Raw genomic sequence first — 11,725 nt, 5'->3', positions numbered from 1 at the left:
TGGATCACCATAAAAGTTCACGCACAAATAAAAAGTAGAAAAAAACTTATGTGAGATGATCTCACGGATCGTATTTCATGAGACATATATCTTATTTGGACCATCAATGAAAAAGTATTACTTTTTATGCTAAGAGTATTATTTTTTATGGTGAATATCGGTAAAATTGACCCGTCTCACAGATAAAAATTCGTGAGACCGTCTTACAAAAGACCAACTCTAACAAATACATGTACCAAAAAAGTTTTTATTCTGAAAATATAATCTACAGTTTAGAGTTTAATCACTTTATTGTCCTAAATTCATCATATTGTTTAAATCAAGAGACCATGTTTACATTATTAAAGGAATGATTAAAAACTAGCAAATACACATATATTTTTCTTATAAAAATTTAAAATCATTTATCTGAAATTTCTTGATTTCAAATATTTTCATTTTAACGAATCTGGAAGAATTTTAGGACCGAACACATATTATATAATAGGACAAAAAATAATAACATACCTAAAAAATTAGAAACAATGGTAGTTGCGCACTTTCTTTTGCAACAAACAACCATTTCTTCAAACGACTCAAATATTTTAGACTTTCACGTCTTAAAAAAAAATAGGGGCAGTGACATGGTTCAATTCCCTGAAAGCCCATGACAAACATTCTTGAACACACAATCGGAAGTCACAAAACTCCCCAACAAGATGAAGTTTAAGGTTAAAAAAGCAGTAAAATCGACCTGTAAATGTCATCAAGGTAGAGCTAGAAAGTGTGCTGTGACTTCTGAGGTAACATAAGATCGAAACAGAAAATGATACACACAGACACACATAAACAGATGCTAAGATCAACATCTAACAGAATTGAGCGACGAGAAACTTCAGCGTCTTTTAAATAACAAGAAACAGCTTGTTTCATCATCATCAACCTCAAGTTGTTTTCATACCAGGATTTAGTAACAAAAGCTTTGTTCAGGGTATCATGGAATTGTCCCACCAGCTTCCAAGATCTGTCGCTCCAGCTACATACATTAAAGGCAATTACTTTACGATATTTTGGTTTTAGGATACGGGATTTGAAAATAAGTACAGTAAAAAAATTGTTATTAGGTGACATGTTTAGAAAAATATATAGAAAGCAAGCCAATGTATAGGGCATTGAAAGGAAAAAGTGGGGCAGAGGAGAGCATCGACTAGTCATTCCTGGAAGTAGGCAGATATATAAAATCTGACAAATAAACCACATTATTTAGGAAGTACGCAAGGTTGTGCTTCGATTGATGAATTTGATTTGGAGGAACGGATTTGACTTGAGGAATGATTTAATAGATAAATTTCAAATCACATATCTCGGGTGGATTTTATTATGGAAAATGCATGACTTGATATTGAGTAGATTCGAAATTCACTTAGAATTTTATAAATCAAAGCGAGTCAAGGAAATTGAAAGTCAATGGTTCTGAAATCCATCACTCATTCCATGCACAACCTAAAAGAACGCTAGCAAGGGGATCTCAAATTGTATGATGTGATCATACAGAACCATAAGGATTCCAAATATTTACCCGAATCATAGTTTCCAGCTTGTTCTTCACAATATAGTACTCATGTTTCACTTGCTGCAAACACTTCAAGCACCTGCACAAAAAGTTACTCGGTCTTACTATGTGACACAAAGATTAATGCATCCTGAAAAAAAGATTGTATTTTCCGAGTCAAACCCCGCATCGATGATAGGTAGACAAGGAAAATAGACTTCTGAACATAGTTACTAGAAATGCAAGCCTTACTTAGGCACATGCATTTCATCAAGCCTAGGTGCATGTGAAGCATCAGCTTCCCTACAATGAGACACCCCAACAATATTACATGTACATTTAGGTTGTGATTAAAAAGTGAAGAGCTTTTTTTTTTGAGTAAAAAGTGCAGAGATTTTAAAGTGCACCAAGAGGGCAGAGCTTTAGAGACACTTAAAGGCCAAGTGTTGGCTTGTGTCCAGCCACAAGGGCTGAGCATCAAGCTTATGGTTCTTGAAACTTGTGGTGTAGCTGGTAATGGAGGCTGGTACTTTTATGCAGTCCACAGGGCAATGGAATGACAGGCATTATCTTTTGTCTATAGCGTTGCTTCAAATAAGATATGATAACACAACATATCAGGATTGTTATTTATTGTAAGCAAAAAAATAAAATGCACATGATTGTTTACATAGGGATCTGGAGTATTTAACGGTTCATACAAAAGTTACCGTGGAGCATATGATTCCGATCAATTTTCCGGTTGAGTTGGTCCATATTAGCAGTTCCACATTGTTCAGAGAAACATTTTATTCCAATGAGAACAAACAAGGCCATAGTCTAATTTTCCACATTGAGTGCAAAAGGGTACTGTCAGATTTTCCCGATTTCGTTTGAGTACTGATAATGTGAACCGCTTGGCCATGAGTAAGGATAAGAATGGATCTAAAAAATTATCCCAAATGCAGAAAGAGGACGTAGGCAAAGTAACAAGTCAATGACCACTTCATCAATTCAACACTATAATAGAACACTTCGAAAATCAACAATTTCACAACTCTTTCTTGGAATAACTTTCTGACTAATGCATGTAGATTACGAGAAAATGAAAAATGATCACAAAGATGAGCTTACCCATCCAGGTTCTTCTCCTCGCAGTAGTCTCTGAAGACAACACACGTATTCTTTACTCTTTGCGCACCTATACTGTTATTTCGACCAAATATCACATAAAAAGATCAGAAAAGAACAAAACCCAGGAAAACAATTTCTTGAATTGTTCACTCAATGGCCATTCAGGACTGCGACCAGATCCAGTTGCCATGCAAATTGACTGACTAAACCATACCACAAAACATCAAATATAGCAAAAGGATGTACCTGGAACTGCTACCCTTGAACTGATGAACATGGGCATCAATTTGCTTAAAATCCACGACATGCTGTTGACTACAAAGTCAAAGTCGAAATTAACAGAAAATCGAAAATTAAAACGTAAGTAAAATCGAAATTTCGTAGTAAAAAAAAAATCATGATAAAAATGAAACTCACAGGGCAGTGGTTAAATTATTCATAAGCTTTTCAGAATCCTCAAAGTAAAGCGAAACCACTTCCACGACAAAATATGGGTTGCCCTCATCTTGCAGCTTCTGCAACTGTCCAAACTGATCATCCAAGAATCCCTTTTTCCCAGAATAAAAAATCAAGAAAATGCCAGATTGAATGAATTAGAGGAGCCGCATTAAAAAAGCAGCAAAAATACCAAGAACCCAATAATTTCTCGGGGGAAAACAGTAAACAAGATGAATCAAACCAGTGAAAATTCACCTCATGATAGAGGGAAGCAACAAAGTCAACATATTGTCTCCGCAACTGCCCCGCATTCTCCATGGCTCCCCAGATTTTTTGCTCTTTCCCGTACCACTCGACTCGACCGGACCCAATGAAAAGTATCTACTTTGTCACCGAAAGGACCGCACTTTTCTTTCAACTAGCAGATCTCTCGATAAGAAATGCAGGCGTTTATGTTATAGCATAATTATGGGCAGTTTAAAGAGGGCTGTATAAAAAACCTAAAAAATTAACTTGCCAAAATTAAGATTCTTGGATCTTGGATGATATTATTTCAGAGATGTAATTAATTTTTTAATATTAATTTATAAATATTTTACTATAATTAAGAATAATTTCGTTCTAAATTCTTTTTTTATTTTTTGAAACAATTTCATTCTAAATTCTTAAAAAATTTAAAAATTTAATTTTATTACCCCGTCACTAGTTATTATGAGTAGGTCTCTTGTGAAACGGTCTCACGAATCTTTATCTGTAAGGCGGGTCAACTCTACCGATATTCACAATAAAAAGTAATATTTTTAGCATAAAAAGTGATACTTTTTTCATGGATGATCCAAATAAGAGATCCGTCTCACTAAATACGACCGTAGACGCTACCCAAAATAAAAATAAAATTCTCCCAGGTATTGACGAGGATATTAGAATAATTATCACGAAATACATTTTGTGAAAATTATACGTACGGACACATGCACCTTCGTTTCCATAACATTGTATGTTTATTTATTTCAAAAATAGTCAAGCTTATTAAAAAAATTAAATATTTATTATAAAATTTATGCACAGAAATTGTTTTCCCCATAAGCGATTGTTTATTTGTTTTTTGGCAACTATATTAAATTTCTACGACGGGCCCCGCTTGGGTCGCCATCGGACACTGAAACTTAGTTGTTAGGTTCATATTTCCCACCTAAGAAAAATAAAAGAATATGATTTATACAACGAGATGGCTTGAATAAATTTTCGTTTTTGGAATTTTTTAGAATGTTCAATCTGATATTGAAAATGAACTTTCCACTTTAATAAGATGATAATAAGTAAATGTCGAAAACAGTTTCCGTTTTTCATCAGGCATTAGGTCAATACCGCATTCTTCCACCTAAAAAATTATTCTTCATGATTTCACTTTTAAAATTTACTAAGGTACACTTATAAGGTTTGAACTAGAGGTCTAAATGAACCAACTAATTCACGTTTTTCGAGTCAATTAGAAAAATATTTGATTTATAGTTGAACTTATCGAATTCGAACCGAACTCGAACATTTTTTATATTTTTTCGAGCCGAGCTCGAGCTTAAATTATTTTATTCGATAGTTCATTAATATTTTATTAATATAACATAATTATATATTAAATAAATAAAATTTGAGCCTTTCGAGACTATTTCCGAGCAATAATTCGAATAGTTCGCTAACATGTTTGAATTTTTCGAACTGAACTCGAGCTTCAATTCAAATCAAATTTTTAAAAAATTTGACTTTGAATCGATCTCGAACACGAATAGAACTAATGCTAGCAAAATTTGAATCTTCAAATTTTCATCATATTTTACTCGATTCGATTCGTTTACACTCCTATTTGAAAATTCAAATGAATTAATCATTTTGACTAACTGTAATGAAATAATAAAATGTGATTAATTCTAAAAACCATCGCATTCATATCGTGGGATCACACGAAAACTAGCCCTTAAATAAAAATATCATTGTCTTAAAAATGAAACAAAATATAAAATATACATTATAAACTTTATTAAAAATAAAAAAAGTACCATCAATAGAGTTGAATAAAAAATATAAATAGAAAAACAATTCAAACAAATAAAAAGCAATATATATGAGCATATGTTTTAACTTTACTTAAATATTAGCAGTACACTGTATTTAAAAACACACTTGCGAAACAAATATTGTAAAAGGTTCATGTGAGATGAAAGTAAAACAACCATGTTTAATTGAGTAACAAAGTTTTTAAATAATGCAAACCCAAAAAACATTAGATAGTGATCACCCAGCTAATCTAATAATATAACGAGATATCCATTAAACGAAATGTGATCTGTTTGCTTTCCATTTCTTTTTCATCTTTTTTTTCTTTTTAAATTAAAAAATGTCAATACAGATGGGAACCGACCTGTGCAGGAACAATAAATAAACTGTACATGATTGAGTGAGCGTCCCCAAACAAAACAAATGTAAATCCTAATTCCCCCTGAATCAAATCCATAATTTTACATGATGCACCCTTTCCAGATTTCAAGAATTGCTAATTGACAAACATGAATATACACACAAATAGGGACAAGCATGGGTTATCGCTTACGTAGTATTGTGCTCGAGTAGCACTGTCAATCGTAGGTTCGTGAATATTTACTCTGTATGATCACCTGCGATTAATGCAAGAATTCAAGCTAAGATTTGACACATGAGCTGGAATTGACAAATAGGCCATGAATTAAAAAGAAATGGGATGGTGGCGTTTTTGCTGTAGAGTATATTACCATCTTCGGAAAAATCAAACATCCCACCGATCCATCCTTCCTCAGATTTTTCCTCCTCATCGTGAGTGTTGCTAGCACCGGTGTCATCCACTTCTTCGGTTGCAGCTTCAGTTGAGTCGTGATAATCGCCCAACTCTGGCTTACTGCAGTAGCCTTCATTGAAGAAATGCCCAAAATCTACTGTTTTCTCCATCTCTGTAGGCATAAAAACATCGGGTCTGTATTTTACCACATTTAATCACGAAATCTTATTTCTGGAAGGAAAATACCACTAAAGGCAGTGTTAGAAATTGTAAAATCAGTGGAGGAAAAGTGGGAGATGGGTCTAGATTTTTGACCTTCTCTCTTTACTATGTTTAAGGGATTTGCAGAATGGCCAAGTAGTACAAGAGTTCTATCAAAGTTCTGGTATTCAAAATCGAGATAAATATCTATTCTCTCGACGATTGTGGTGAAAATGGGAAGAAAATGAACTTCGCACTTGATGCGATGGAGTACATCAGTTAATACATCAACTTGTCTGGTCTTCTAATTTCAGGAGGGGAACTGTCTGCGAATTAAAGGCAAATAAAACATCCACAAGCTTGGCAGAAGAACTTGTCACCGCCAAATGCAACCAGAAAAAAACGAAGCTTCTTACATTTAGGTAAGAGAAACATAAGCTAAATAATTTCACAAGTATGCTGCACATAAGGCATTTATGAAGAAAAAAGTATCTTACCTCCTGATTTTTCAGTAGAACTATCTGCTGGTGGATTTGAATGAGAAATAAAACGCGGGCCACCAGTTGTCTCTCTAGCTTGACAACTATCAGTGGAAGCACTATGATGTCGTCCTTCAGAGGACATGGATCTACATTAAACAACCAAGTAAAATACAAATGTAAGTACATAAACCAGGACTGCTGTCCCTACTTTCAAATGTAAGTACATAAACCAGGACTGTTGTCCCTACTTTCAAATGTAAGTACATAAACCAGGACTGGTGTCCCTACTTTCAGTATTGGATGATATATATTATTCGAGGGGGAGATAAAGAAGAGAAAAGGGTAACCTGTAGCCAGCTCGTAAAGTACCATTATGAAAAAGGAAGCATTACAAAATGACCATGATAGATTGATTTCTTGGTGCATTTAGTGAAATATAGTAGACGAGAGAATATTCCATTCAAACTGGAAATTTGCAGCAATATCAATGGACAAACCAAACAAGAAGACATAATCAAGAATGCATAAGAACCAGAACCAAGGATAAGATATTCACCGGCTAGTCCATCCAGGCCTTGCACTAGAGTAATGGTCAAATACTGGCAACAAATCTTTGTGTCTTATCTCCAATTCATGTGAAGCCAACATCTCAATTTCAAACTCACCACCAAAATAACATTCGGCTCTTGGAGGTTCCATTGCATGGAAATGTATCTAGCAAACCATTCAAATTAGTTACAGAAAACCCACAATAAAACACGAAGGCATCAGTAATTCATGAATACATACCTTCGACTTTTGCCATATGGGTAACCTGCAAGAGTTTATTTGCACTTCAGCACTAGACAGATACCATGGTGTTCTCTCTGCAGATTTCATCGTGTCGCTCTTTACCAATTCCTTCTCCCCAGAAAACTCCTCCTGGGAACCAATTCTAGAGTTGTCAAGATAAGCGTTCTCTCCATCAAAGATGCCAGATATACATTCTTCAATTTCCAGATCATCTAGTCTTCTGCAAACATCCCACCATTGTGTAGGGTCAACTTTCACTCTGAACTCCTCATGTTGTGGGTTCACTTGTGCAGTTGACCAGGAATTGGTTCTACACTCGCTCAGTTCAACCCCTAATGATGATTGAATTTCATGTTGAACAACAAAGCCTGATGGGGTATAGACTAAGATGTGCTCCAACGCATTGGAGCTCGAAAGAACATCCAAAGAACCAGTAGACTTAGGATTGTGAAAAAAAGCAGCAATAGCTCCAGATGGTACACTTGTCTTCCCAACCATTGAAGCAGCGACGTTGCTTACTGAATTAAGTAAGCCCAAGTCACTGCATTTTATCCGGGTGACGATAGAAGGGGTGCAAGTAGGTGGAGGAGAAGAATGTTGCTCATTTGTGGTGAAAGATGAAGTAGACCACCACGGTGTAGATGAAGCTAAAAACAGTAAGGTACCTTGCTCATGAGTCTGTAAAGCTTGGATACCATCATCCCCCCCGAAAGGGGACAAAACAAAGATATGGCAAGTTCCTCTAGTTGAAATAATAGCAATCCACTGACTGTATTTACTAAAACAAATATCCTGGATTACCTGTCAAAAAATAAAAAGGAATCAGGAAACTCATAAACCTTGACTTTTTCAGGAAAAAGAAGATGGTATTAGAAGAATAATAGTTAAGACTGGGTACTTGCATATACTTACAGCAGTTGTTATACCCCGATACAACTTATAAAGATGCACATGTGAAGTGCCCCGGTCGTTACCACCTGATCCATTACATTTATGAGGAGGCATGATCCTAAAAACATTTATATTATTTCCATGTACAGAGGCAGTAACCAGAAGAGTCCCACTTGGATCAAAACATAAAGCAGATATTGGACTTGTATGAGCCCTAAATTGTGATATAACTTCCGAGGAAACAAGGTCCTTCACAGCTACCTGCAGTAGACAAATTCAAGAACATTGTGGTAAAATGGCAAACCTAACACCTTCTATTATAAATTTCAAAGAGATAATGTCTCATTCAGTCAGTAGTTACAAAATGAACATGATAATGTTAATAGTGCAGTGAACCTACCACGCCAGCATTCTCTGGTTCAGATGCTGCTAGCTTCCCAATTTTCCAGCCAGGAGAACTAGGACTCTCATGAAGTAGCTCAGGACAGTATTTGGATAGTTTTTTATAACCCATGTCACCCAGTGTAAGTATCCCTGCAGCTAAGTGTCTGCTGGATTCCATTGCATAACGAGCCATCAGGGTTCCACTCCCCGGAGATGTGGATGGACTAACACTAGAAGAAATGTTCTTTGGACTCACACGGCCCGTATTTAACATAAACGGGCGATTAGGAGGATAAGCCAACCACCTAGGTCCAACAGCCATTGGACCATACCCTGCCCCCATTCCAACAGGTCCTTGCTCTCTGAATCGGGGAACAGGATAGGTGACAACAACAAATTTTTTCTCAAGCGTAAGTGCATCAAAGCAATATACCTGCTCAATAAACAACCAATCAGACTTGTAGTTTTTTTTAGCATGAATCAGAACAGTATTTAAGTTCCATTAGAAATATGATTCGAACATAAAAATGGCAGGCACTCTTAAAAGCTATCTTGTTAATGAAGTATACACTTGCAACCAATTTTAACCACTCTTGCACACGACATATACTTCATTTGAGAAACAAACCTGATAAATTTATAAAAATTTCCTATATATCCATGTAACAGCCAGGCCGATGAGAGTATAATCCAAACATAACACACCACAGCCAGTATGTGAAATAAAAACAAAAAGAGAAAATAAAACAACTAAAGGAAAAGTTCAGTAAAAAATGCATTACATACTTGTTCTTCAAGGCCAATAGCTACCACTTGTAGGCTGCATCTAACCATAAACACTGCAGATTTAAAGTCAACCACCTTCACATATTCATTTGATTTCATTGAGTAAAATCGAACAGCAGATGGGGGGTCAAACGAGCACCCTAAAGATGATTCTGTTGCACCATTAGTGAAAGACCAAGTAGCCTGAGGGTGAGCGATCCTTTCATTATCGTCCCCACCAACAACCACTAGCATAGGATGTGATTTTTTGTACACTTCAGCACCATTACAATTTGCAGGAGCTGGAAGAATTTGTAAAAATGTAACTGGTCCGTAACGCCTTGAAACCAGTTCACTAAAGCTACAGGCATCCTCAACATCAAAAACTTGGAAACCTTTTAGATAACCAATCAACAAGACATGCCTGAAGCCTGTTGGACTATTCTCTAATTTGTCAAAGCCAGCCCATAATACCTGAAGAACACAGAGGATCAGATCCAGAAAAGTAGAGAGTCACTCTGAAAATACCCAACTATAAGCGACACACATAAGACTCCTAAATCGGATGTAAAGCTCTTACTACCAGATAAAGGCGAAAGATTATTATAGCACTAGTAAACAGGCTCAATGACAGCATAACAAAAATAAGAAAATTTCATCCTATTCATTCCGTAGCATGATTTTGAGGCAATTGGCGCAAACTTCCTCTGTTTATGATACGCAAGTGACCATATTCGCACAAAGTGATCCAATAACAAGTGCTGTCTTAAGCAAGGAAACAAACTGAAACAAATCACTTTAACAATTTTTAAAAATTAGTACTTCCAGCAACCTAGGACAGGATTAACATGAAAAAGATTTTGGAGAAATCACTGGGAAGAGAGAAAAATCCAAGGAAAAAAAGCAACCTTCAAATAAAATAAGACATGGAACAGCACTTACGTTAAAATAAACACAGAGAGGTGGTCAGTCAATTAATAGTTGGTTCCCTTTAATTTAGATCATTAAATCACTCAAACGGCTTTTATTTGTAGACAGAAAAACAACAAAAGGGGGACTTGTACTGGAATAAACTAGAGATACAAGCATCCTAGGCCGCCACACATTGGTACATGAACTGGAAATTTTCACAAATGAAACCACCATGAAATTAAAATCCCTTTGCCTACAGAGTTCCTTGAATCCTAGAGCATGTTCTATCTCAACAAGTATACGAAAGTAAATTTGATTATGCGGTCTGATTGGGAGGAAGTCGATTCAAGGTTCTATTTCCGCAAATTAAGTTTTTTCTAATCACAATAAAGATTTTCACACGCTAAAATTAACTTCTGATGCGATTCATCTAGTTTATACAATTAAAACAAAAACTCAATTATTTCCGAAATTAAGGGCTCAAACTCAATCAAGACATCAACGAAATGAACTGAACTAAAAAAAAGAAAAGAAACCAATACAATCAAACACTTAATAAAACTGACCACTACATGAAGTAAAAAAAAGCAGAATACAGACAAGAAGCTTGAAAAATAATGTCAGAAATGCCGACCTGCTCTTTTCGATCGTCTCCAGAGGAAGAAATGGAGGCGGCGACGGACGCACCGGCCGACCGCACTGCGGTGCTAGCATTCGTCGATACCGTTTTGATACAAGACGAAATAATTCTGAAAGAATTAGGCAGCAATTTGCTGTTTTTCCCCATGTTTCTCCTCATTTTTTAAAGATAAATCCTTCAGACTTTATCCTCTCAGATTTTCCCAACCACCACCGACTGACGAGCAACTCCCGATTCAACTCCACCGCCGTCGTGCTCCGCCGACTGGCCGACGCGCAATACTTACCGCCGTCGATCATCAAAAATCTGCGATCGCTGGAGAAATGGGAACACCACCGCGAAATACTCGCAAAAATATTTGATGTTGTTCGCAATTTTGGTTTCCTTAATTTTGTAAAAATTTAGGAGTTTTGACTTGAGGCGCATGCTCTCTCTATTGTTTCTGTATTTATACACGCTCGCGTCTCCTCCGCTTCTTTTACTGTTTGCGCTCTGATATTCATTTAAAATCATTTTTACTATTTGTTTCTTATTTGGTTTATTTTCTTGTCCCAACTTTTAAAGTAAATTTTAGAATAATTTTGTAACCACATCCTTGAATTGAGTAAATAAAGACAATTTAATTTTTTTTTTAAAAAAATATATGAGTTATCTCATTTTTTTTTAAAAAAATTTAGTTTATTACACGTATTTTATTGAGATTAAAATCATAATATGAATTATAAAAAAATAAAACACATGAAATGTATAGCCGTTTATTCTAATACAAA

General features: G+C 35.6%; 2 protein-coding genes across 3 annotated transcripts; both read right to left on the bottom strand.

Annotated features, from left to right (window-relative positions):
* Window positions 1-711: 711 nt before the first annotated feature.
* On the bottom strand, window positions 712-3,559 carry LOC142523327 (histidine-containing phosphotransfer protein 1-like). 2 transcript variants are annotated; one of them, XM_075627093.1, is made up of 6 exons: window positions 3,338-3,559; window positions 3,062-3,165; window positions 2,891-2,959; window positions 2,645-2,716; window positions 1,559-1,631; window positions 712-1,015 (listed from the first exon to the last, which is right to left on the bottom strand). In XM_075627093.1, the coding sequence occupies exons 1-6, from the start codon at window positions 3,398-3,400 to the stop codon at window positions 974-976; spliced, it is 423 nt and encodes a 140-aa protein (XP_075483208.1). In that variant the 5' UTR covers window positions 3,401-3,559; the 3' UTR covers window positions 712-973. The 2 variants fall into 2 exon arrangements, with proteins under 2 accessions (XP_075483208.1, XP_075483200.1); XM_075627085.1 differs by having other exon boundaries at window positions 3,062-3,192; window positions 3,338-3,556.
* A 1,848-nt stretch (window positions 3,560-5,407) lies between these two features.
* Window positions 5,408-11,431, bottom strand: LOC142523317 (autophagy-related protein 18g-like). The gene is made up of 9 exons (XM_075627072.1): window positions 10,950-11,431; window positions 9,425-9,877; window positions 8,655-9,071; window positions 8,276-8,515; window positions 7,361-8,164; window positions 7,128-7,285; window positions 6,587-6,717; window positions 5,866-6,060; window positions 5,408-5,751 (listed from the first exon to the last, which is right to left on the bottom strand). The coding sequence occupies exons 1-9, from the start codon at window positions 11,112-11,114 to the stop codon at window positions 5,735-5,737; spliced, it is 2,580 nt and encodes an 859-aa protein (XP_075483187.1). The 5' UTR covers window positions 11,115-11,431; the 3' UTR covers window positions 5,408-5,734.
* Window positions 11,432-11,725: the final 294 nt, after the last annotated feature.

Source organism: Primulina tabacum, chromosome 2, assembly GCF_025594145.1.
Source record: "Primulina tabacum isolate GXHZ01 chromosome 2, ASM2559414v2, whole genome shotgun sequence".
NCBI classification, from domain to species: Eukaryota; Viridiplantae; Streptophyta; class Magnoliopsida; order Lamiales; family Gesneriaceae; genus Primulina; species Primulina tabacum.
The sequence above is the reverse complement of the archived record's forward strand: the minus strand, read 5'-3'. Positions and strand labels throughout refer to the sequence as shown.

Bases quoted from the DNA above. Each gene is read 5' to 3' on its own strand.
- LOC142523327 (XM_075627085.1), bottom strand. From the start codon at position 3,400: ATGGAGAATGCGGGGCAGTTGCGGAGACAATATGTTGACTTTGTTGCT. The intron at 2,717-2,890 runs GTACATCCTTTT...TCGAAATAACAG, and splicing joins TTCAAGGGTAGCAGTTCCAG to TATAGGTGCGCAAAGAGTAA. The intron at 1,016-1,558 runs GTAAATATTTGG...TAATGTATGTAG, and splicing joins AGCTGGAAACTATGATTCGG to CTGGAGCGACAGATCTTGGA.
- LOC142523317 (XM_075627072.1), bottom strand. From the start codon at position 11,114: ATGAGGAGAAACATGGGGAAAAACAGCAAATTGCTGCCTAATTCTTTC. The intron at 9,072-9,424 runs GTATGTAATGCA...TTTATTGAGCAG, and splicing joins CTATTGGCCTTGAAGAACAA to GTATATTGCTTTGATGCACT. The intron at 8,165-8,275 runs GTAAGTATATGC...ATTTTTTGACAG, and splicing joins ATCGGGGTATAACAACTGCT to GTAATCCAGGATATTTGTTT.